The sequence below is a fragment of the Moschus berezovskii genome, chromosome 21 (assembly GCF_049115385.1).
Source record: "Moschus berezovskii isolate FMDL1 chromosome 21, NW_MosBer_1.0, whole genome shotgun sequence".
Lineage (NCBI taxonomy): Eukaryota > Metazoa > Chordata > Mammalia > Artiodactyla > Moschidae > Moschus > Moschus berezovskii.
In genome coordinates this window covers 37,148,293-37,174,998 of record NC_142480.1, presented here as the reverse complement: position 1 = coordinate 37,174,998, position 26,706 = coordinate 37,148,293, and the positions used below count along the sequence as shown (strand labels likewise).

At 53.5% G+C, this 26,706-nt stretch overlaps 1 protein-coding gene across 2 annotated transcripts in view; it reads right to left on the bottom strand.

Annotated features, from left to right (window-relative positions):
* Positions 1–26,706, bottom strand: part of LINGO1 (leucine rich repeat and Ig domain containing 1) — a 216,223-nt gene that overhangs the window by 85,311 nt on the left and 104,206 nt on the right. Inside the window, exon 4 of one of the 2 annotated variants that reach the window (XM_055418100.2) lies at positions 26,125–26,230. The exons of the other annotated variant lie outside the window; for it this stretch is intronic. Coding sequence (XP_055274075.1) covers positions 26,125–26,133 — 9 coding nt within the window. The 5' untranslated portion in view covers positions 26,134–26,230. The remainder of the gene's footprint in view (positions 1–26,124; positions 26,231–26,706) is intronic. 2 annotated transcript variants of the gene reach the window in all.

The window sequence follows — 26,706 nt, the reverse complement described above, 5'->3', positions numbered from 1 at the left end:
CTACTGCTCCCAGGACAGGGTATCAGGCCACCTTTGAAGGGATCATCTCTCCCAGCCACTGCTGCTGGCCCATCCCTCAGGCCCCTAGTCAAGCAGCCCCAAAGAACATAGCTGGGGAAATCATACATCAGAGAGGAAGTTCTCTGGGCACAGAGCTGTTCACTGCAGGGTTTTTAATAACAGCAAAATGCTGGAAGCTGCCTAAACATCCCACAATAGAGATGACGAAGTGCATCATGACACCACTGTTTGGTGGAACATTATACAACCATTAAAAATGATAAACACAGAGACTAGTAGCAGCACAGAGCAGTGTTTACCTAACAATATTGAACAAGGAAACAGAAAATGGATGAGGGTGGGGCAGGGCTGCAGGTGTACAGGGGTCTGTGTTCACTGAACCCACTTATATCTGTTATCCCAGCCTGTACTGCAGCATAACGACAGAGTTCATACCCATTCTAGAGATGGAGGAGCTGAGGCTTCAATAAGCCACCCACAGCCCTGGTGACATGGGGAGGGAGGGCTCGAATAGGGCTTGAACTCTTGATTTCTGACTCTAAGGACAGACTTCCACAGCTGTTTCTTTGTGCCAAGATGGGGATGTTAACTTTTGTCCTCTCCTTTTTATTTATTAACTCATCTTATTTAACAGATATATTCTAAGTGCCTTACAAACGTGGGCTCATGTGATCTCTACAATAGCTGTAAGAGGGAGCAACTGATACTCATTTTTTTTTTTTTTTGATCAGGAAACTAGGGCACAGAGGTCAAGGGTCACTTCTACCTCCCACATGTTCTCCAAGATTTCAAGTGTTGTCTTCACAGGAGGAGGGCAAAGCGACTGGGAGGGAAGAGCTGTTGACTTGAAGCAGTAGAAACACAGATGTATATGTGCAAGCACGTGTGTGTATGTGCATGTGTGTCCTGCTTTTCTAATTGCATGGAAATTCTTTTTTGTAGTAATTGAAAGAAAAAAGTTCCAGAAATAAAATATGGGACCAAAAATTCTTCACAAAACAAGCACAAACACAAAAAGGAAAACCTATTCAAAATTAAAGCTACTGATACATCCAAGAGATTGTGAATGCAATCCAGCCCTTGGCAGCCAAGCTCATGTCTCCAGGCTTTCATGCCAGTTTCTTGACCCCGGATTCCTCCCTCCTGCCTGGGTGAGATCCTCACCTCAGAAGGCAGCGAGGAGCAGCCCTGTGTGCAGGTGGACTTCAATAAACACCTCCCGGAGCCCTCGGCACAACACAGCAGGCCAGCAGACAGACTTCAGAGCCCGAGTTGCCTGCAGCACTTCTGTCGCTGGCCAGGGCTGACCTCAAAAGGCCAAGACATCCAGGCCTCTGCCTCCAGCCCCAGGCAGCCCCATTCCACAGGTGGAACAACCGAGGCCACCAAAAAGGTAAAAGGCCTCATCAGAGGTCACACTGCTACTGAACAGGGGAACGTGTGTGTGCACACGCCTATGCGTGCACACAACCCACACGTACACGTGTCTCCGTGTTTGCTAAGTTGCTTCAGATGTGTCCTACTCTTTGCAACCCTGTGGACTGTAGCCCACCAGGCTCCTCTCTCCGTGGATTCTCCAGGCAAGAACACTGGAGTGGGTTGCCATGCTCTCCTCCAGGGCATTTTCCACACCCAGGGATCAAACCCTTTTCTCTTAAGTCTCCTGCATTGGCAGGCGGGTTCTTTACCACTAGCACCACCTGAGAAGCCCTCTGTGTCTCCCATGTGTGCATATAATTAAAATATCAGGTGATACTCAGCTTATACACATACCACACACAATGATGATTATGTTACTAACTGCTACCATATCCACAGTTGTGTTTCTATTTCTCCTTTACATTTTTCTGTTATTTTTCATTCTGTCACCAAATACTTACGGGCACTTCAGTTCAGTTCAGTCACTCAGTCGTGTCCGACTCTCTGCGACCCCATGAATCACAGCACACCAGGCCTCCCTGTCCATCACCAACTCCCGGAGTTCACTCAGACTCATGTCCATAGAGTCAGTGATGCCATCCAGCCATCTCATTCTCTGTCGTCCCCTTCACCTCCCGCCCCCATCCTTTCCCAGCATCAGAGTCTTTTCCAGTGAGTCAACTCATCACATGAGGTGGCCAAAGTATTGCAGTTTCAGCTTTAGCATCAGTCCTTCCAATGAACACCCAGGATTGATCTCCTTTAGAATGGACTGGTTGGATCTCCTTGCAGTACAAGGGACTCTCAAGAGTCTTCTCCAGCACCACAGTTCAAAAGCATACTATGTTCCAACTATATTATAGGTGCTGGAGATTAATTGGGGTGCCCCTCACAGGGATGGGGGTACAGATGATAAGCAAGTAAAGAAACAAGGTAGTTCCAAAGAGTGACAAGTGTGATGAAGACAAGCCTGGGCGCGTAAGAGAGAGCACCTGGGATGGGCTCAAGGGTCCCTCGAGCAGGAGGATCCAAGGAGGCCTTTCTGCAGAGGCCACATCTGAATTTACACCTGGACAATAAGAACAGTCAACCTAGAGCAGCAGGAGCAGGGCAACGGACAGAGTGGGGAAGGAGACTGGTGTTTCTGAGGAGCAACAAGCCGTTTGGCTCCTAGAATGAGATGGGCAGAGGTGGGGCAACTGTGGAAAGGAGGCCACAGAGGGAGGCTAGGCCCTGAAGGCCAAGGTAAAGCTTCGGCCTCCATCCCTAGTGCAATGAAGAGTCACCTGGGAAGTGCTGGGACGTCTTATTCATTGTGAAAAGTTCCTTTGGGTGGCCGACTGGAGACTGGACTGAAGGGGAGCAGGCCCAGGAGCAGGGGACCCGTGGGCTGGCTCTGGCAGTTGCCCAAGACAGGGAGATGTGCCTTGGGCCAGGGTGAGGGAGGGACTAGACAGATTGAGGATATATGCTGTTGCAAACACAGCTCATCAGCAGTTGGTCGATGAGTTGGATGTGAGGAGGTGGGGGTAAGAAAAAGGAATCAAGGATGACTCCTAGATCTTCTACCACAGACACGAACTGCTTTTACCACCAGACCCCCCACGAAAAAATTTTAAATAACCGTTAAAAAATAACAGCAGATGAGCCACCATGAAGACCGCACCCCACACACACTGAGTCTCACAGCCCAGGCTGCATCTTTCTTTCTAAGCCCCTGCTGCGTTCTCTCGTCCTGCATGTGGCACACAGGGCAGGAAAGAGATTGGGTCCCACCCTCAGGCTGGCAGGAGACAAGATTATCCAAAAAAGACAGGACAGGGCAGGACAGGGGAGGATGTAGAGGGGCTGGTCCAGAGCAGGCCCCCAGCACGTGCTTACTAAAGAACATGCTGGCTGAACCTGAGAAGTTCTAGTAAAGGGTGGGGGCACTGGGGAGGCAGGGAGCAGCATCTGGGAAAAGCAGGAGTTTGAAGGTAAGACCATCCTGGGTGTAAGTCTCGGCGTCACCCCCGGCTCACTATGGGACCCTGGGTAAGTTCCTTTGCTTCTCAAGGCTCAGATCCCACAATCCTCCCACTCAAAGTTGTGATGAAGACTCAGTGAAGTGATATATGTCAAGAACTGACATTTATAAATATTAGCACCTTTCCCCTTTTGTTTAAAAGAGGGCTAAAGAAATCAATTTAAGCTTAGACAGGTAAACTTACATCTATCCCAATCAAGATTCTGGAAATGCTGCCGAGAATGCCAAGAAAGACAATGGTAAGTGTCAGAATTTCATGACCAAAGGGTCTTGTGGGATAACTGCATGTCCTCTCTTGGCTGCTCAAAAGAGTGACACGTACTCCAGCCAGCCACAAGTGAGGCCCTCATACATCCTTGTCGATGAGACAGAAAACTATGGGCTGGGCTTCTCAGTGGTTAGCTATATAACCACGTCCAAGAATGTGGGAGAGTGAGGTGGACTGGCCCCTGGGATGGAATCTCACTGGCATCAGCAGGATTGGTCCTTGGCCCTTCCTGGAACAACCTTTTTTTGGCAGAGACTAGAGATTAGGATCGGAGAAGGCAATGGCAAGCCACTCCAGTACCCTTGCCTGGAAAATCCCATGGATGGAGGAGCCTGGTGGGCTGCAATCCATGGGGTCGCTAGGGGTTGGACACGACTGAGCGACTTCACTTTCACTTTTCACTTTCACACATTGGAGAAGGAAATGGCAACCCACTCCAGTGTTCTTGCCTGGAGAATCCCAGGGACGGGGGAGCCTGGTGGGCTTCCGTCTATGGGGTCACACAGAGTCGGACACGACTGAAGTGACTTAGCAGCAGCAGCAGAGATTAGGATGTGGGCGTCCCCAGTGGCTCAGTTGGTAAAGAATCTACCTGCAAGGCAGGAGACCTGGGTTTGAGCCCAGGGTTGGGAAGATCCTCTGGAGAAGGGAATGGCAACCCACTCTAGAATTCTTGTCTGGAGAATCCCATGGACAGAGGAGCCTGGTGGACTACAGTCCGACGCACAAAGAGTTGGACATGACTGAGTGACTTTCAACTTCAGAGACTAGGATGGAGCTTCAAAAGTAGGTCCAGCCTGGAAGGGTCAATTAAGTAGTCAGGATCCCCTGTTCAAAGCCCTCCACTTACCCAGGAAGGGGCCAAAGTGGACCAGAAAGAGTTACTAGGCCCTGGCTGAGTTCTGTGAGTAGCTCCAAGAATGACCAAGGAGTTGTGGCCTCTGTGGATCCTGGTGGCCAGGACTCGTGGGGGTTGGGTAAGATAATCATCCCAACTCTGGAGATGGTACAGCCATGCTTCATCCTCGATGTGTCTAGATGATTTTGGACATGGAACAACAAACTGGTTCCAAATAGGAAAAGGAGTACATCAAGGTTGTATATTGTCACGCTGCTAATTTAACTTATATGCAGAGTACATCATGAGGAACGCTGGGCTGGAAGAAGCACAAGCTGGAATCAAGATTGCTGGGAGAAATATCAATAACCTCAGATATGCAGATGATACCACCCTTATGGCAGAGAGTGAAGAGGAACTCAAAAGCCTCTTGATGAAAGTGAAAGAGGAGAGTGAAAAAGTTGATTTGAAGCTCAACATTCAGAAAACTAAGATCATGGCATCCGGTCCCATCACTTCATGGGAAATAGATGGACAAACAGTGGAAACAGTGTCAGACTTTATTTTTTGGGGCTCCAAAATCACTGTGGATGTTGATTGCAGCCATGAAATTAAAAGACGCTTACTCCTTGGAAGGAAAGCTATGACCAACCTAGATAGCATATTAAAAAGCAGAGACATTACTTTGCCAACAAACGTCTGTCTAGTCAAGGCTATGGTTTCTCCAGTGGTCATGTATGGATGTGAGAGTTGGACTGTGAAGAAAGCTGATCGCCGAAGAATTGATGCTTTTGAATTGTGGTGCTGGAGAAGACTCTTGAGAGTCCCTTGGACTGCAAGGAGATCCAACCAGTCCATTCTAAAAGAGATCAATCCTGGGTGTTCATTGGAAGGACTGATGCTGAAGCTGAAGCTCCAATACTTTGGCCACCTCATGCGAAGAGTTGACTCACTGGAAAAGAGTCTGATGCTGGGAGGGATTGGGGGCGGCAGGAGACAGGGATGACAGAGAATGAGATGGATGGATGGCATCACTGACTCGAAGGACATGAGTTTGAGTGAACTCCGGGAGTTGGTGATGGACAGGGAGGCCTGGCGTGCTGTGACTCATGGGGTCACAAAGAGTCGGACATGACTGAGCGACTGAACTGAACTGAACTGAGGTCTGTTCACAGGGGCTTGACAGGAAGAGGTGGGCCTGAACCCCATGTTCCCCGTGGAAGCCTCGAGAGCCTGGTCAGGACTTCAGGTCCCTGGCATTGGCATTTATGGGCCCAAAGAGTAGTGCTAGGCCCAGTGAGGAAAGATTCCAGGAAGAGAGATCTCTCCTCAGTACGAAGAGTAGTGACCTCTCTGTCCCTGGGGGCATGCAAGCAGAGGTCTGGAGAACATATATGCTGGGTAGGGATTCGCACTGAATGTGGGGGTTGCTTTCAGCCATGGGGTTCTTTAATTCTACTCACATGTGAATCAGGACTAGATTATGTGGATCAGAGAGGGTGTTACAGAGAATGAAGGGAAGGCAAGATAATGCCCAGAATAATAGTTACTATTATTATTATTACTATATTAGAGATCACCAAACATTCCCATCTGTTCTCTAACTCAATCTTCTGCCCATCCCAGAGGCACAAAGGATGATTAACCCCATTTAGCAGATGTGGAAACTGAGGCCCAGAGAGGGAATGGGACCAGCCTGAGGTCCAACAGCAAGTCAGCCCCAGACTGAGGGGCCTTCCCCTCCTGAATTCCAGTGGTCATCCCACCACTCCTGCTGCAGAGGAGGGAGCAGGAATCTCCCCTCCAACCAGCGCTCCTGTCCATTTGCCAAGACTCCCCATTCCTGAAGGTTAGAGGCTCTCTTTGTGCACCCCCACAGAAGACCTTGGAGGGGAGTCCCAGCCCAGAAGGTGTCTCCTCCCAGGTTACGCGTGTCCTGCTCCCCGCCCCTTTCCTCTCATTTCCCTGTGGTCCTGCCACAGCCCCTTAGGTTGGTTCCCTCAGACCAGATTGAGGACCAGACACTAGGCTTTGCCCAGGAAATGAACTCTAGGGGAAGTGCCCCTCCTGCTCAGCCTTATTCTTTACCTCACACCTACACAGGCAGCTTGAGACGGGAGAACCAGAGTCCACCTTACCAGGTATCCCTCCAGAACACCTTCCCTTTTCCAAGCCAGAGGGTCAGAGAGAGGGCATCTGGGCAGGAGACATGACAGTGTCAGGGAGTGGGGAGACTGGGACCACCGAGGCAGGAGCGCTGCCACCTTCAGTACCACCCCGTGCCACATCATGCATCGAACCCCAGGGTACTCTTGTGAGCCAAGGAGTGGCATCTCACTCTACAGGTGATGGAATGAAGGCTCAGAGGGATTAAGAATTTGCTCAAACCCAAAATACTAAATTGAACAGAAACAGCCTGTAAGTTCTAGAGCCAGGATTTGAATCCAGGACTGGCTGGTTCTAAATACCCTGTGCTTTCCCAGGCTCCCTGCTGCCTCCACAGAAGTTCAAGGAAGCTCAAACAGGCAGCCTGGTGAGCAGATGAAGGACGGCAGTGGTGGCAGAGAGAGAACAAGACAAGGACAAGACAGAGATCAGCAGGGACAGACGAACTGACAAGCGGACCCTGCAGGGGCCAGAAGGAGGCAACTCCAGAAGCCCCCATCTTGATCAATGAAAGGCCCCCAAGTGCCACCTCTGCAGCCATCTGCTCCTCCAATTTAGCTACTAGTCTTCCCTAGGTCCTCCACAGGATGCCCAGGTCCGAGGAGCAGAAGAAACCTCCCATCCTGGGAGCACCCCTCAGTGAGGGTGTCAGGTCAGATCCCTGGCTCAAGGAGGTGGCCAGAGAAAGAAAGGGGCCAGTTCTGTCCCTGGGCAGGGCCCTCAGCCTAGCTTCTGTCTGCCCATGCCAGGCTGGAGGGTCCAACTGCCCCAACCGCCCAGCAGGTACAGCATTCCTGCCGGCCCCACGCGTCTGGAGGAGCATTCTGGGCTAGCCAGGTGTTCCCGGGTCCCGCTGGCAGCTGAGCACAATTGGTCTGTCCCCAGAGCATGCAGGGTTTAGCCACAGCCTCTCAACTGAATATTTAAGAAGAAAATTACCCCTCCTGTTTTTTTGTTTTTTTTTCCTTAAGAGAGAGAGAAAGGGAGGGAGCAGGAAGCCAGCAAAGGAGGGAGAGGGAAGGAGGGTGGGAGAAACCTACCGCATCACTGCAGTCAAGGTCACGGGCATCGTTGTGGGGCAGTCACGGGCAAGGAGCCTTTAATCTGGGAGTTCAGGCCGAGGAGACTAAACGCTGGAAGCTGGAGTACATTACTGCCCTGAATGATCTGTCGGCTTCTATTAGGCTAAATATCTCTGGATAATAGGGAATTATCCTCTGAAAAGGCAAACTGCCGGCCTCTCCAGGGAGGGGGGCGCAGTGGGAACCTCTCATCGTGAGGGCTCTCCCACGGCGGTGGGTGGAGGAAAGAACAGGTCCAGCTAGGAAAGCCGCCCCCATCCCACACCCCTTCCCGGGAAAGTCAGTCACCAGCTATGTGAAGCTTGTGGCGGTGCCAGCACCCCGCCCCCTCCTCCCCAGACTCTCTCTCCACTGAGGAGTCTGAAAAGATGCTAGATGTGGGGTCGAGGCCAGACAATGCCTCCATGACAGTGGGTGACCCTGGGTGAGTCCCTGAGCCCCTCTGAACCTCTGTTTCCCTGTCTGCTGCTGCTGCTAAGTCACTTCAGTCGTGTCCGACTCTGTGTGTGTCCCTGTCTGCTAGATGGAGCTAATAATACTCACCCAAAGGCTGTGCTGCGGGGAGGATGAAGCTGGCGCCTAGCCTGGCACAAAATGGGCACCCAGGACAATTCTGCTCACGCCGTTCTGCCCACTGGTGAGGACCTCCTCTTCATCCCCTCCTCCTCATCCTCACTGGCCCCCACAGGCACCACTCCCTCTGCCAGGAAACCCTCCCTGACCCCCACCCTTGGGTATCTCCTACAGCCAGAACCCCAGCTTCCAGTGGCTGTTCACACGTGGGGCCTTCAGCTTCAGGGGCTCCCTCTGAACCGGATGGTATTTCCGCCTTCCCATCCTCCCAAGCCCTCTCACCCGCACAACTGGCACTCAGGACACGGCTCAGATGTGCAGACCAGGGCTGGAGGAAACCAGGAGCAGGCATGGACTGGGTCCATGGAAGGGCACCACTCGTGGAAACGCATTCAGCACCAGGGAAGCTGAGCCAGGAAGCCAGAAATTCCAGAACACGAGTCTGCAGTGGCAGCCAGACCATCTGCAGGCTGGCCAGGGCACAAGGCAGGGCTGAGCCAGGTCAGAGAAGCACAGCGGTAGGACTTAGTACTGGGTTCCTGGCACAGTACTGAGGCCCTGGAGGTGCTCAGGCCAGGAAGGGCCATAGGTGTCAAGAGGGGTATGGCTGACCTGTGTGGGGAGAGGAAAGGGTCAAATGAGTAGCTGGGTGTGGAGCCGCGACATCCCGCTGAGCATCATGGGTGTTAAATCCAAACACTGTCCAACTTTGTCAGTTCAGTTCAGTTCAGTCGCTCAGTTGTGTCCGACTCTTTGTGACCCCATGGCCTGCAGGACGCCAGGCCTCCCTGTCCATCACCAACTCCCAGAGTTTATGAGTTGGTGAAACATGAGTTTCTGCCCATGAATTTCACCAACTCATGTCCATTGAGTCGGTGATGCCATCCAACCATCTCATCCTCTGTCATCCCCTTCGCCTCCCGCCTTCAATCTTTCCCAGCATCCAACTTTTGTAAAGTCCTTTAAATTCACTAGTTACTTTGATCTGCACAGCCTTCAGGTGAGGGGACAGATTGTGCATGCATGCTAAGTTGCATCTAACTTTTTGCGACCCTATGGACTGTAGCCCACCAGGCTCCTCTGTCCATGGGATTCTCCAGGCAAGAATACTGGAGTGGGTTGCCATGCTCTCCTCCAGGGGATCTTCCCGACCCAGGGACTGAACCCACGTCTCTTACATCTCCTGATTTGGCAGGCGGGTTCTTTATCACTAACGCCACCTGGGAAGCCTGAGGGGACAGTTCAGGGATTACTGTTAGTAGTTCCTTAGTTCGTTCATTCAACAGGAACTTGCGGAATGCCTGCTTTGTTCCAGGCATTGTTCTGCTTCACTCAACAGAGGGGAAACTGAGGCCCAGAAGTGCTGCCCAGGAAGTTCCTTGGCCCCATGGAGCGGGCGGAAGTCCAGGCTGCTGTCAGTCTCCATTAATGAGAGGGGCCACAGGGCCTCTGCTATAGCACCAGAGACTGCAGGAGTGATTGGGGATGCCCATGGGCTGGGAGACCCAGATAGCCTCCAGAGATGCCAGACAGGACCTGTGGAAAGGGGAAGCCCAATGGTGAGTGAAGGGGGATCATGGGTGGGAGCAGGGAGGGGCCTCAGTGTGGAGTGAAAGCACCTCTTCCTTCAAGGCAGGGGTGAGAAGCCAGAAAGTGTGAGGGGAAGAAGGGAAGTTCACGGTGGAGGGTGCTGATCTCCATGGGTAAAGGCTGGGGACAGGGCGGCAGAGGCACAGGTGGGGAATGACCAGGCCATCAGTCCCACTCGAGGAGAGGAAGCAACACTCAGGCAGGGTCAGAGGGTGGGGGTTAGGGGTCAGAGTGGGTGCCTCAGGAGGACCCGGAGCTGAGCTGGGCCCCCTAAGATGTCTGAGCTCTAGGGGAGGGGCAAAGGGCAGGGAACCCCAGCAGGGAGAAGCTGGCCCCATGACCATCCTAGTGGGTGCCCCACCCAGTAGCCTCAGGTTGCCCTGTGCCCCTAGGAGACTGAGACCCTCCCTGGGGTGTGGGCTCCCAAGGGCCCAGTCATAGGAAAAGCCCAGAGCAGGCTACATGCCTCCAGATCCTCCCTGCCACTGAAGGGAGCCCCTGAGTCAGCTCGGGAATGGCTCTTCCCTCTCAGTTCCTCGATCAGCCCATCCACTCGAGCTATCGCCAGCAGGTTCCCCACTTCCCTGAGTCCTCCTCTCCTCATGGGTAAACTGAGGCGGACCTCACCTCTCAGTGGCCAGCCAGGTCAGCAAAGCCCTGCCCAGTGCCCGGATGCACACACAGTAGGTGCGCACGGATGACTGGCCCTGTCCTGTCCCCGCTAGTGGAGCCTCTTCTAGTCCTCAGAGCATCCGCAGGGCCTCGCACACACTTTTGCTCAGTTCACTTTCATTGCACTTTACACCTCACCGGCTGGTAGCGGTGGAAGGAGGTCAGACTTCTGCCCACTGGACGCAGTGGAGAAGGGGCTGAGAGAAAGTAGGACTGCACAGGAGGACATGGTGACGCCCTGGGGAGCAGACCTGAGGATACAGCGGATGCCGAGGTCGCTGGGGCAGCAGAGGCCCCTGCTCTCACCATACACATTAGCACTCCTTAATAATTCAGCAGGCAGGGGGGCCAGGGGAGGGAAGTGAGGGCGGCGGGGATGGGGTCCACCCAAGTGGAGGGTCCCAGGACAAATGGGCCTCCCAGGTCCCAGGCCTCCTCATGGCCCCCACAGCCTTGTGAGCCGCTCCTCCAACTCACCCTGCCCACATCAGAAGCTACCCCACTGTGTGCCAGGCCCCGCCCAACCAACCAAGAGCATTGGAGAGAAACTGACACAAGTCAGAAGGAAGGAAGAGCCACTTCTGGAAGGAGGGACAGAACCTGGAAGGCTTCACAGAGGAGGTGGCTTTTCAACTGCTCTGGGTTTCACCTGGCTTTTCTGTGAAATAGGACTGTATACTTCTCCTCCTCTTCTTACTACTACTACTGTAATTACTACTACTACTAATAATAATGCCTTAAGTATATGGGGTGCTCATTTGGTGCTAGGCTCTGTGTGAGCACTTTGTGCCCAGAGAGATTGAGGTGGAGCTGAGGCCAAGCCCACCCCCTCCTAGCCTCCCTTTGGCTGGACAAGTTGGTGGAGGGTTGACTGAGGTCTGAGCCCTGGGCCAGCTGCAGGGAGGTCGGTAGGCAAGATGGGTGTCACTAGTGGCCAAGGTCTGTGAGTTGTTCCATGTCGTCAGTATAACTCCAAGTGAGTTGGGGGTGGGGTGGGGGAGGGAAACTTCCAGAGCCAGGTCAGAGGCAGCAAGGTCAGAGGTTACACAATGACCATGGTGGCAGCTCAGTTTGGCCCTCCCAGAGTTTAAAACGCTGGTGCTGGGTACAGCCTATACCTGCCACTTCGGCCTACCCATCTCCCACAGGACCAATCTCACCCACATGCCAGGCTCCAGAAGTTCTCTGGCTCTGAAGAGGCAGGGTGGGTAAACTGCACAACGATGCTAGGCAGGAGGTATTATTGTTCCCACTTGATGAGGAAACAGGTTCCGGGAGGTTTTGTCCCTTGCCCAAGGTCACAGATGGGAACGGCCAAGCTGGTACTCACACCTAGGACTATTTCTAACAAACAAGGAGATGCCAAAGGCTAAAGGGCTCATGGGGCTGAAGTTGGAGGGTCTCAAGCACAATCAGTAGGCCTGGGAGAGGCCTTTGGGGGCTGAAGTCTTCCTGGCTCCTCTCCCAGTGGCTTCAAGTTGTCCACAACCAGAACCCAGATGGTCTGGCAGTTTGAGAAGATGAGGAGCTAAGAGGCAGGGGATAGTAAAGGAGACCTCTCATGGTGGCTTCCACCAGCCCTCTGCCTCACCCTACCTCTGCCTGAAACATCCATTTCCCTGGTGGCCTGATGATGCCAAAAGGGCTCGAGAAGGACTTTTTTATGAGCCTGGGGTAGGGGGCAAAGGGTGTGGCTAAAGAGAGAGGAAACTCAGCCCAAAGATAGAACAAGACCACCTGTGGACTAAAGCTAGTAGCAGGGGATGGGAGGGGATGGTCAGGAAGGCCCAAGGGAACAGGTCTCACAGTGGCTAGACTCCCACTATTAGAGCATAATTCCTTTGAGTTCCCAGAGGTGTTTGGTTTCCATAAGGCTTTGAACCAGGGAGAGGCACCATCTAAGAATACTGGCAGTGGGGAGTAGGGCTCTGAGGTTATGGCCCCTCTCCTCTATTGACATATCTTACTGTGTTTCTTGGCACACGTGTCTTTCCCACTCTACTCCCCAGTTGCCCCATCTGTAAGATGCCCAGGCCTGAAGGCTGGGGGACACAGAAGGGGAGTGGAAACACTCTAGACAAGCAATCCCTCCCAATGCCTGTATCAACTAGACACAGGCTCTATGCTCAACATAATCCTCTGTGGTCTTTCTTTAGCCTCTCAACAAGGCTATGACATAGATATCGGTACTCCCATTGTCTAGGGGAGCAAACTGAGGCTCACACAAGAAAAAGGACACTCCGAGCCTCCAGGAAGAGTTTCAAACAGGTCCTATGAGTGCTGTTTTGTTCAGTACGCTGGACAGCTCCCAGCCACTGCCTTTCTTCCCGGCTACCACCTGTCGCCCCCACCTCTCTCTCTCTCTCTCTCTCTCTCTCACACACACACACACACACACACACACACACACTCTTAGATATGCCTGCTATTCCCAACTCCCTCCTACATAAACTTCACCTAGCTTTCCCTTACTGCTCCAGCTGCATTGATCTCTCCTGGACTCCTGGCATGGCTGTGATCTGTGCCCACAGCACTGGAACCTAGGTCAGTAGTTCTTGCTCCCTTTTACTTCTCTGACTTAAATCTCATTCTCTCAGCAGCCCCCTGAGGGCAAGGAACTATCTCCCTTTCTCCTTACTCTGCCACAGTCTGGGCACACAGAGGGGACTTGTGGAAATCCACTGACTTTGGATCGGATGTGGGTGAGAACTGGCTGATAAACTCTAGGCTCATCATTTTACTTCATTCATTGAGTTTCAGATTCCCCAGCTGGGAAAAGAGCTGATCCCGTCCATCTCACAAACCTACTGTGGATTACACAGAGAGAGCAGATAAGCCATGCGAGGAGCTGCTACCCCCATGACAGTGTGACTACCTGCTGACACCCTCTTAAATATCCTCCTGGGACCTCATTCAAGTTATGGACCACTTCCCCCCATGAAATACTCCAAATGATTCACAAATAGGTGGATTCTTATCACTGAGAAAAGTCTGAGGCTAGCAGACAGGTCAGGGAAGCCAAAAAGAACAGCTGGTACAGTGCTCGGAGTTCCATTATGAGAATTGATGCCTTTGTGGGCTCATGAGTGTTCAATTTCCACAGTGGCTTTGAGCCTGAAAGCAGAAACACCTAGGAATATTGACAGTGGAGGTGGGGCCCTGGGGTTCTGGTCCCTCTTCTCCACTAACATACTATTACTTAGTACAAGTGTCTTCTCTCTGGCCTGCAGCATGAAGCATCCAGGCCTACAGGAGGTGAGACAGCCCTCTCTGTCTCCAGCACCACTTCCTGGAAGGACAGGAGGAAAATGCCTGTAGGAATGATGTCAGAGGTGCTGGGAAGGACCTTCTAAAGCTCTCAAATCCAGGACCATGATGCCCAAATGCCTCCACTGGGGTTGCCACACTTGTTTATCCTCCAACAAAGACCAAAGTCAAACCCTTGGTCTTTAGGGGACCCAGCAGGCAGACGCTACCCATTCCCAGGCCCAATGAGGACAGGCCTGTCTGCATGCCTTGGACCTTGGAGAAGGGTCCCCTCATTTATCCTCAGGCCCAACTGACTTATCCAGGGAGCTTCAGCCTGAGAAAGGCTGAACTTACATCCCCAATCTAGGTGGAAAAGAGAATAAGATTCCATGGGAGGTCTGGGCAGGAAGAGCTCTGCTGAGGCTCCTTCTCTGAACCAGGAAGGGATGCTGAGGGAAAGGGGGGAAAGAACAAAGAGTTCTATTCTGGCTCTACCACTTAACTAGCTGGCTGACCCCAGGATGTTGCTTTACCTCTTTGAGTTTCACTTTTCTAATCTACAAAGTGGCAGAATAATCACACCATATAGTGTCCAGTAGTGGCAAGTTCTGGAGGAACGTGATCAGATTCCTGGCCAGGGTTTTGGGTTTTCTCATATCAAAGCCCAGAGTGGGTGACATCAGCTATGGACACGTAAATAACATGCCCCATGGGAGAGATGAGCGCTGAGAGCTCAGAGGAAATATGGATAAGGTGGGTACCAAACCCACCCAGGTAGGGTTCTCCCTAAAGAATCTGAGTCCTACCCTGGACACACACTGGGCCCAACCCTGGTTACGCGGAGCCTTGAACCAGAAACCAGCCACTGCAGGCAGTCACCACCAGAGACCAGTGTCATAGCCGGCCCTGGGGAGGGCTATGAGACTCCCATTTTCCTGTAGAAAAGCTGCTGGTAATCTTCCATCAAATGAACTGGCTCATCCCCAGTGGGGAGGGGGCAGGGGCCTGTGGGCTCAGTGTGTGTCCCTGGCCGTTCGCCCCTCTGTTTACACCCTCCTCACCCCTTTGCCCTATGCCACTGGCTTCTGTCTAAAGATGCACCCCCACACACCCCAGCCCTGCTTCCATCACCCTGGCCATGTTTTCTAGGCCCCCTGACCAGTTTTGTCCCCTGACCACAGCCCCACAACCCAAGCCCTTGGTATGTTTTGCCACTCTGACCTCAGATGGTGGAGATCCTGGGATGCTTGTGGGAAAAGGCCCCTGGTCTTATCCACTCACTCACTGGGCTCCTTGTCCAGGTGGGGAAGCTGAGATCACTGGGGGTGAGTGGCAACCCCAGGATTTTCATCCTGGGCCAGCACTTTTTTTTTACCTGGCCCTCTGGCTGCCAAAGGCCTTCCCTTTTCTCAGTGGCCCCCCCACCCAGCCATCAGAGGAAAGGCCCCAGCAGATGGGAGTCAGGTAAACCCCAAGCCCCCTCCCACATCCAGGCGGGCAGCAGGAGGTGGCGAAGCATCACGGAACCACCCTGTCCTGGGCTCCTCTGCCCTCAAAAAGCCCCATCTCGAGGTTAATTTTGGACATCTTCTCAAGCTGAACAATTGAAGAACTTTTCCAGATCCTCCCTGGCATAATGGGGCCACAGGGGTGAGTTGCCCCCACCCTTCCCAGGGCAGCTGAGGCCTCCTGGCCCACAGCACTACAGTGTGATACTAGGCGGGAGTGTGCATCTGAACGCAGACCTGGCCCTGGGGGAAGACCAAGGTGGCAGTGCGGGGAGACGACCTGCCCACCCAGGCTGACTCATCCTTTCGGGTAAATCACTGCCCTTCTCAAACACAGGACTAGGCAAGGGTGGGGGTCCCTTCTAGAGGTGATGGCTCTGGGTTCCTATCCTGGCTCTGAGTACTACCAGCTGTGTGGTTTTCTGAGTTTCAGATCATACATCTGTAAAATGGGGATGATAAGACGTCAGTCACCTGGCTGGTACCACGATGATCCTGACATCCTTGCCATCTCCCTCAGGATGTCCCACAAACCCCTCATCCTTCATCTTCCTCCAAGTCTGCTCCCCCTACTCTTATGCTACTGCCTCTGTGAATGTCTTCACCATCCACCCAGCTGTGCATTCCAGAAACGTGGGAGCCCCTGCGATTCCTCCCCGACTGTCACCCCATCCCAGCCAGCATGAGTGCTCAACATATCTCCAATCCAAACTCCTCTCTGCACCTCCATCCCAGGCCAAGCCCATCACTGTTCGCTGGGCTGCCACCCTTCGCCCTTGTACCTCTTCACTGTGCTCCCCATCTGCTGGCAGCCAGTAAATTAGATTATGTCCTTTTCCTGCTTAAAACCCTCCAGCAGCTTCCACTTTCTCTTAGAACAAAACCTGCCCACCCTCCTGGCCATGGCCCACAGACTCTGCCTGACCCACCCCTGCCCACCTGCCCTGACCCACCTCCTCCAGCTTTCTTTCTCCTACCCCATAAGTTTCCTCCCAGCTTCTCAACACACCAAGGTCCCCCCACCTCCCGCCAGCACGGAATGCTCTTCCCCGCTCCTTGCACACAGCCCCCTCCTCTTCATCCGTCCAATTAAGAGATGAGACACCTCCTAAAGAAGCCCTCCCAGATTACCCTGTCTCAGGGAGCCTGGAGCCTTCCCCACCTCCGCATTCTCTATTATTCTCTTGTACCACTTGTCACAATTTGCAATTATACATCTATGTGTTTGTTTACTTGTTTATTATCTGTCCCCACCCCAACAAAAGCTGTGAGCTTCACAAAGGAAGGGGCCAGAGCTGCCTTGCTCAGCCCTGTATACCCAGAGTCTGGGCCTAGTTAGATGCCCGATAAATAGGAATCCCCCCTGAGGTCCATCACCCCAGAGCCAATCAGAGAGTCCGCCCTCCCAGCTTCCTCAGCCAGTTCCCAAAGCCATATCTAGAATCTCAGAAGAGGACTTGGCAGGCACAGACACCAGAAAGGCAGGATTCTGCCTCCCTGGCTGGTGCCCCTGGCTGCAGCTATGCCAAGACACCATGCAGATCCCCTGCAGGGAACAGCGCAGTGAGGGACAGAGCAGGGCAGGACCTGCGGCTGTTGAGACTGTGCCAGGGCTGGGCATTCTCACAGCAAACCATCTCAGCAGGCAGCAAGCAGTAGGTGGGCACGTGGCCACATCTGATGCTCCAGGAAAGAGAGAGACGAAAAAATAATCCAAGCTCGCCCCTCTGACTGTGCCTTCTCACTGTTGGGCTCTGGCAGGTCCCTGAGCCTGGCCCCACCCATAGCAGCCTCAGCCAGGTCAGCCCTCCATGGTGCACACCCCCCACAGCACCCAGGCTCAGGACAACTTGACCTGGGTTCGAGGCGAGGAGTGGCCGCGTATGACTGGGTCTCACACACAGGGTTCTCAGAACTCAAATCATGGAATTAGATCAATGTGACCTCTCCTAGAAATGCTGGCAGGGCAGGGAGTAAATGGCATCTGTGCCCAGCATCTGGGGTCCAGGCATCTCCCTGACCCCTTCAACATCCTCCCACATGGGTCCTCCCCCAAATCCAGATTCCCGTCTTCCTGCCAGCAGGCCGTCCAGCCACACTTTTGCATCTTCCTTCCTCCTCATCTCTCTCTCCAGATCTCATCTGGATCAAGTCCCACTTCACACAGGAAGCACTCCTGGACCCCCGGGCCCAGGGAGCTCCTACCGAGGCAGCCCTCTGCTCCTGCAGGTGAAGGTCGGCACCCCTGGCAGACAGGGTGGAGACCTGGTGAGTAACGTGGAATGCCAGCAGAAAGCAGGGCCGTGCGTGTGCTGTGAGTCCAGCTCTTCCTGCTCCTTAGCCAGTTGTGCCCTTCTGAAAGGAGGGGTGCGGGGGCAGGCAGGATCCCTGCCCCCAGGAAGCGCTGGTCTGATGAAGGAGACCTAGCTACAAGGTCCAACCCTCCTGTCATTCAATCGTTGAGCAAACCTACACCAGGCTCTGGGCACTTCTTGGGCACTGAGGGTATCAAAGTGAATAAATCCAGCTCTGTTCCCTGGGCAACCATGGCAGAGAGGACCACACGGTAACATTCCTGCACGCTTGCCTGTTCAGGGCCCCCGAGGTCCTGGGTGGTGCCCCAGCGCGTGGAGGGAGCCCTCTGTGGTTGGCAGTCCAGGATGCTGGGGGGACCACCTAGCCCAGACTGGGAGGGTTTAGGGATCCTGGAGACAGGCGCCCCAGAGGAGGGTGTCTGCGCTGAGATGCAGAGTGTGACAGAGGCTAGGCAAGGGGTGCAGGAAGGGTCTTGGGCAGCTGTCACTAAACCCCAGGAGCCCTGTCCTGGCACTCAGGGGCCTCCACACACAGATCTGCCTCAAACTCCTGATCGCCAGGCGTATGGTGGGGAGGGAATTTGGTCACTTCAAAGCTGTCCTAACACTGGCGCAGCAGCCCCCCTCCCCAGAGAGCCACTGCGCCAGGCTCCATAGACACCACTGACATTTCTGCATGCCGCCATCTCCCAGCCATGGCCCACCTAACTAGTCAGTGGGGACCAAGGCAGTCCCGGGAGACTCCCAGAAAGCTGAGAACTGAAAAGTTCAGGCTGGCACAAAAGCTCCATGGGGGACGGGCATCTCCAGTGAAGGGCACCCTGATTGCCTCTCCTCCCCTCCCACTGCAGCTCCTCCAACATGGTGCCGACCTCAGGGCAGGGTGAGGTTGGAGGAGTAGCCCAGGCTGGGCCCAAAGCTCTGGCCTGGGCATGGCTGGGTGGGGGGACCAGGAAAAGGGAAGAAAGCATCCCTGAAACCACGCCCAAATACATACACACACACACCCCTGGACTGGAGGTGTATGAGAGAGAAGAGCCACCTCCCACCAGGACCACTGAGGGATGCGGCAGAGCCACTCTTTAAGTCAACAGGGCGGCCACTCCGTCTGTCATTAAGCAGAGGAGAGAGAGAGAAGCCCCCACGCAGCCTCTTCTGGGGAGGGAAGCAGTGAGGATTCAGTTCCCACTACACACCAATGCCAGGCATCCACATGGGCAGCCAAGCCCATCTCACCACACCCTTAAGCAGAAACAGTGTTGACCATTCTGCAGGTGAAGAAATTTAGCTCAGAAAGGTCATGAGACTTGCCCACCATCACACAGCCAGGAAGAGAGGGGCTTAAAATCAGGTCAACATCAGCAGAAGGGGTTTTAGCCAGACACAGATGAAATCCCCCTCAGTTGGAGAAAACTTCATCCCAGGAAGATGGTCCCAGGAAGGCTGGAGCCCCTTGTCAGGAGGCTGCTGGGGAGGACTGGGTGAATGGTTGAGGGCAAGGTCCTGCCCCGCTATTGACCCCGAGGGTCCCATTCCACTGTGATTTTCTTGGACCACCAGGCAAGTTCCATCAAACTCCTGGAGGGTAGGCTTGAGAAAAGCTGGGAAGCTCCAGAAAATGGCTGAGCAAGGCTCTGAGCACAAGGTACCCATCCAAGGCTGCCTCCCCCAGGCCTGGCCACTCTGCAGCTCTCCTCTCTCCATGGGAGGCTCTGACCCCCTGAGGCCACCAACGGAGACAAGGGTGCCCAGATCCCAGAAGAAAAGGGACCAGAAAGGATTAAATGGAGGAGAGGAAGAGCTCACCCCTAGTGGCCAAACCGGCCAGCGGTGAACCCTGTCGGACGGTTTTGACAGTGCTGGGCACCAGCTCATCCAGAACCTCCTTCTTGTGCAACATAATTACAGTTCTCCCTGGGTAATGAGATGGTTTTTAAAGGCCATTCAAAAGAAATTTCCTATAATGAGGTGAAGGGGTTTATAGTATTATACATCAAGGCGGCTGGTAATTGGTGGGACCTGGGCTGTGTCCTGGAGTGGAGCAATGGGAGTTCCATATCTAAAGACAAGGAGAGCAGGGGGAGGGACGCCAAACCCTGGGAGGTAAGACGGACACTTTCCCAGAGATGTGTCTGCAACACCAACAGGTATCCTGGAAGAGCAGACAAGAGCCCGGGAGGCTGACAGAGCTGCGGCTGGACAGGGGAGAATCTCTGGGGTAGGGTCACAGGGGTGGGTTCAGGAGAAGGAAAATGAAGGTCCTGGTTGAATTGTGTCCCAGGTTCATGTCCAGCTGGAACCTCAGAACATGGCTTTATCTAGAAACAGGGTAATTAGCCACTGCAGACGTAATTAGCTGAGGTCACACGGGATTACGGTAGGATCTTGTCCAGTGACTGGTGTCTTTATGAAAGGCGAGAATTTTGGACACAGACGCGCAAACAGGGAAGAATGCCCTGTGAAGATAGACATAGAGACTGGAATGATTTTTCTACAAGCCAAGCAATGCCAAACAACCACCAAAAGCTGGAAGAGACAAGAAATTTCCACCCCCAGAACCTCCAGAGGGAGCAGAGCCCTGCCAACACCTTGATTTCAGACTTCTAGCCTCTAGAACTCAGAAAATAAGTTTCTATTGTTTTAATCCATTAGGTTTGTGGTACTTTGTTATGGCAGCCCTAGGAAATTAATGACCATTCTAATAACTGCAACTATCTAGCAATTTAAAAGGCAGCCTCAAAAGGTGATGAGCACCCTGCCTCTAGAGGTGTGCAAGCAAAGCCAGGAGTGTCCCCTCTCCCCCTGCACTCTGAACAGATGCTGGAGCAGGTTCATACTTAGTCCCCCCTCTGACCCCACTGTATGAAGTCCAGAGCGTTGGAAAGAGTTATCATTCCCATTCCCAGATTTGGAGACTGAGGCTGAGAGAAGGTAAACAAACTGCTCAAAGCACAAGGTAGCCAGTCAGTGCCAATGACAGGCCTGGAATCCTGGACTCCTCAATGCCAGTCCTGGGCTCTTTCAGGCTCATGACCCTGAGTCTTCCTTCTGTGCCTCTCCCGTCTCTAGATTCAGTTGCAGTTCAACATCCTGAAAGGCAGAGAAAAACCCATGGTCTCCCAGGACCCAGATGTTCCAGACTGAAAATGGAACACTGCTGAAACCCTGGCCCAACTCTAAACAGAGGCTTCCAAGCAACACTGGCTGCCCACTGCATCCTGGTGCAGTCACCAGCCCCTCGCAGCATTGGGCTCAAGGAGGCGCCATCCTGGCCCAAAGACCCTTACTGAGCACCTACTATGTGAAAGGCCCTTGGTGCAGTGTGGGGTGGGGGTGAAAACCGGCAAAGGCAGGGTACTGCATCCCCTTGGGGACCCAGAGTTCACGCGGATCAGACCACCCAGCAAGATCTCACAGGGTGTCCCCAGACCAAGTGTGACCTCTGGGTGGACATCCTAGGTCCTCTCCTGGGGCCTCTGGAGAAGGCAGCCGAAGGATGGGAAGTGAGAGCATGGCGTTCTCCAGCTCCTCCTGGGCTCCGAGCGCCGGCAGACTGCACTGCACCCCCACCTGCGCCTGGCACTTGGCTTGGCTCCGTTACCCCAGGAGCTAGAGAACGGCGCGGAGGCCCCCAGCTCTGGCACCAAATGGAGCGTGAGTACAGCCAAGCTCACCAGCCAGGGTGGCCTGCTCTAAATGCTGGCTAATTGGCGCTGCACGGCGGAGGGACGGAAGGAGTAGGCTTTGAAGTCACCTGGTGTGACTTGTCCAGCGGGAACAATGGGCCACCCAGCCCAGTGAAGAGTCTCAGCTCTTTCTAATTAGGTGTCGCTTTGAACATGGAGGCCTCAGATTAATGAGGTTTACGGTGCTCAGTTTCACGGCGTGGCGGGCTGCCGCTGTTCTCTGATCGCAGTTTGATGCCAAAACCTTGTTCTCTAAATCAAAGCTTCTCCCAAAACTCTGCTTTCTGACGTGCCTCGGGTTTCTGCAGGGTGTCTCTGCCAGGAAGCTAAGAGCCTTCACCTCCATCACATCACTCCCAGCGCTGGCTTCTGTTTCGCTGAAGAAGACTTCACAGGGCCATGACACCTCCCACAGCCTTCCCGGGAGGGTCAAGGGGTGGCTGGGGCTAGCCCCGTTTTGCACCGCTGGCTGGCCCAGCACACCCTCGGGGGCCAAGAGCCCCCCTCCGGCCTGCAGGCCCCTCTGCCTCAGCTCTTGGCGGCTTCAGGCGTGCTGGGCCACAGAGAATCCACTGGCCAATTTCCCGCTGTTGGCATCTGTTCACAAGCTTCAGGGACATCTGGTTCACCAGTCTTGGAGAAGATTGAGACATTGTGGGAGCGGCCTGCAAGGCCTCACCCTCCGCCTCTTCTGCTCTAGCAGAAGCCTCCTCCTCACCCCCTGCTCTGGGCCTTTGCTCACAGCTCCTCTCCTTTCCTGGGAAGGCCCCCTCTCTCTAAACTCAAAGCACCCTTCAAATCCCAGCTCCGCCCCTTGCTCCTCCTTCACCACCACAGTCACCAGACCTTTCTTTCCCCTTCTGAGATCCTTCAGCCCCACATCCCTGCCACCTGGAGCAAGCGTTCCTTGCTGTGCATTCCATTGTTTAATGCTACTTCCTTGGCTCATGATTTTGTCCGGCCTCCCCTGTGACACTGTGGCACCGGGACAGGAACAGTGTCTGTGTCACCTCAGTGTCCCCCCCCACAGGAAAAACTGGCTGCTAATAAAGAGCCTACCCTCCCTGGGTGCTCCAGAATGCACCAAGAGAAAAGATGCCATCCTGCCTCAGTTTCCCCATCTGCCAAATGGGAACGAGGCCCTCACCCTGCTTCCTTCTAGGGCTGCTGGAGCATCCGGGCTGACCCTGACAGAACCACGTGTTTGGGGAAAGCGAGGCAGTGCAGTGGGTGGGGCACGCCTGAAGCAGGTGGACGGGATCTGGCAGGGATGCTAGGGACCCTTGGGAACTGGACAAGCCAGTTTCTCGCTCTGAGCCTCAGTCTCCCTAAATGTTAACAAGGTTGGTTCCAGGACTCACAGGATGTACGTATTAACTCACTCAATCCTCATGACCACTTGTGGAATATATACTGTTATTAGCCCCATTTCACAAATGAAGCAAGGCCCAGAGAGATTTTAAAAGCAGCTTATTTGTAGGAGGAGGCAGAAGAACTCAATTCTAGGCAGCATGCTGGCTCCTGAACCTGCCTTCTTCACCACTGCACTGACTTTCAAGGAGGCTTCAGCTAAGCTTCCACAGAGCCCATCATTTCTGAACTTGCTTAACCTCTCAGGCCTCTGTTTTCCCATCTGAGGGATGGGTATACAGTGACATTTATAGATGGCTTCTGCTAGTCCATCTATCTGCAGGCTGAAGTGCTCCCCACTCCTCTGAACCCCTTCCAGACCTCAGCTCCAAACCTCTCCCACCTAGAATTTTCCTGCCCCTTGGCTGCCTACCCCATCAGACTGCCTCCACCACCCCTTCCTTCCACCTTCCTGGCCACTTCTCCTCATCCACTGAGAGGCTCCCATCTTCCTCTGAGCCACAGCCCTTGTCATCCTCTAGGTGACCTTCCCACGCTAGGAATGGCCAATGCTGGGGTTCCCTGCTCCCAGACCTCTTGCCTCCAGTGACCTTTGGCCTCCACATCCGCCAACTCCCATCCTGGGCCACAGCCGGGCCCTTGTCTCCACCACAGCTTCTGGTCAAGCTTCCTTGCCCGGCCTACCTGTGCCTCTCCTTAGCCCTCTTGCCACCACTTTCTCATCACCCTGAGATCTTCACACCTCCCTCTTTCTCTCACTGATTTTCTGTCCTCACCCTCTTTGTCTAGTTTGAGTTCCCTGATTCATCAATATAATAAATCCCTCAAACGCATTGCCTGCCTCTCTCCTTTGGCAGTACTTTCATGAAACCCATATCTGGAGAAATCCAGCTAGCACCTTCTGGGCACCTAACACTGAAAAGTCAAATGTGTTTGGAGAAAATGAGCCTGCCATGCACACTGCCCCCTCTGTGAGCTCAAAATCTCAGACCTCGAGTGGTCCCAGCACTGCCCAGCAGTCCCAGCTCGTGTCATGGGCTGGCTCCCTTCCTGCTCTCCAACATGGCCATGTCTCCCCTTCCTCACTTGCCCTGTACCTCCCAGCTCTGTCTGACCTGTCATAAAGCACCAGAGGTGAACTCCCTCCCTGCCCACTGCAGACTCCAGGAGCCCACTTTCTTCTGCCTGTATCCCCTCTTCCTGCCTGAGGAGGGGCCATGCTGCCTGTCAAAGGTCCTTTGCTCCACTTGAACTCTGAGCCCATCAATTCTGGTCCCAGGAATTTGGCTCCCACCACTACAATGTCTCCTGGCATCACCCATCTTATCGTCTATTGGATCCTCCATCCTCCCCCATCAGCAGTCATGTTCTGCTATCTCTTGTCCTTTAAAAACCCCTTTCTTAATTATGCTGAGTTTTTAAAATATTCAATCTCAGACGATTCTATAGTGTATGATTCCATTTATATAACACTCACAAAGTAACAAAAGTACAGAGATGGAGGATAAAGTTGTGGGAGCTGCAGGGGAGGGACTGTGGGGAGGGGAGGGGTAGCCCAGGGAGCCTCGTGGTGATGGAAGAGTCTGAATCTTGACTGTGATGGTGGTTACAAAACTACACATGCAATGCAATTAGCATTGCATTGTAATGTGTAACATTACAACGTGTAACTGATCGGTTACACAATCAAAGTGTAACTGATGCACGCACGTACACACACACACACATACAATGGGAAATCTGAATGAGATCTATGGCTTGCCCAACATCAGTGACCTGGTTTGATATTTGCTGTATCAGAGTTACACAGAACACCACTGAGGGCAGTCTGGTGGAGGGGTATCTGGGACTCACCTAGACATTCTTTGAATTTTCCTGTGACTCTCCCCCTTCCAGCCCCCACTGCATCCGCTGCTTTTCCCCTCCTCACAACATTTCTAGGAAGAGCCAGCTACACTCTTTCTCCCTTCTCTCTCTACCCATTATCTTCAACCTGCTTGAAGTTGGATGCATTCACCCCTTCATGACACTTCTCTCTTCCCATCCTGGCCTCCTTAGTGTCAAAAGCAATAGTCTCTCCATCTTACCCACCCTCACAAGCATCCTCAACCATGGCTGTTTTCGTCCGTCTATTTGGAACTCTCTCTTGGCTTCTGGGGCTTCCCTCATGGCTCAGCTGGTAAAAGAATTCGCCTGCAATGCAGGAGACCTGGGTTGGGAAGATCCCCTGGAGAAGGGAAAGGCTACCCACTCCAGTATCCTGGCCTGGAGAATTCCACGGACTGTATAGTCCATGGGGTCACAAAGCGTTGGATACGACTGAGTGACTTTCACTTGGCTTCTGAGATGCCACACCATCCTGGCTTTCCTTGCTCTCCCTGGGTGTGCCCTGTCAGCCTCCTATGCTGACTCTTTCACCTCCATCCACTCTCCATGCAGGTAAGCCTAGGCCCCAGACCTGGGTCCTCTCTCTCCACCATCCAGATCTCCTCCTGGGTGATCTGTGCCCACATCCACAAACACCACCTACAGCCACTGGCCCCCAGATCTCCTTCCGCTGCTCAGTCCTCTCCCTGATGTCCAGCCTTGTGAATCCAACCATCAGTGGACATTTCTGCTTCAGGAGGTAATCAAAACGAAACTTCCATCTGACTCCCAATCTCAAACTTCATCTGGTCCTCGCCATCTCAGAAAATGGCCACAGTGGCTCAAGTCACAAATCAAGGAGACCCCTTGCTTCCATCATGTCTTTCTCCCAGTTCTTTTTTTTGGGGGGAGGGACACCACATGTTTTGTTGGATCTTAGTTCCCCAACCAGGGATTGAACTGGGTCCTCTGCAGTGAGAGTATGCAGTCCTTAACCACTGGACCAGGGAGTTCTCCCAACTCTTAGTTCTGCCTCCTCGATGAGTCTAAAACCATCTTCCTCTCTCCATCTCCATGGCTACCACCTTGGCCCAAGCCTCCATCACTTCTCTGCCTTACCCTCCTACAGCAGCAAGAGAGCTCTTTAAAAATCATAAATCAGATCTGTCACTCCCCGGCTTAACCCATCAGGAGCTAGCTGGTCATCGCCCCTTGGAAAACATCACAGTTCCTCCGCACAGCCAGGGTACCAGGCCAACACCCTCATGTGAGACCCCCTCCCTCCCACCACACAGCCCCCTCTTCCACACTCGGGCCCTCTACAGGTGCACCCTCACCTGACAGGGGCCTGGGCCCCATCCCACAGGTGTCCCTATTCACCCCATCACTGCACCATCAGCGATTTCAGATCCCCTGTGTGCTTTTGTTAGCATCTTCCTTACCTGCCAGCCAGAGGGGGTTTGCACATCAGTACCTGGCGCATAGTAGGCACTCAGTCATGCTTGTCAAGTGAATGAGTGAGAGCTCCCCGGTCTCTGCGCCCCGGCAGCATCCTCTCTCCCCTGCTGAGGCTGGCTCACCTGTGCATGGGGGAAGGTGCACGTGCCTATAAATATCCACACGATCCACTCTCCCCAAACAGTAACTGACACCCCGATGACTCGACGACAGGATAATTCCCCCACATCTTGCTGGAAGCTGCTTCCAGCAGTAAAAGTTTGTTTCATGGCCCCGAGAAGACATCAGCTATAATGGGCTAAAATTATAACCTAGTACACGCATCTGTTTAAATACTCTTGAAAACTGAACACTCCAGGCTGAGCACTATTCCGGGTTGCCCTGGATGCCAATGGGGGGCCTGGCTGTGTGGGACACACCATGCCCAGGGCAGGGTATGAGCCTGTTCTGCAGGGTGACCGTGGTCACAGGTGGAAGGCGGCGGTGCCGTGTACATCAGGTATGCTGCAGGCACTCACTGTAGGGCACTTCCCATTACTTTCCCACGTCCGTGGGACACCGGGAGGAAATGGTGCAGCCTGCTCAGTGTGGGCCCACC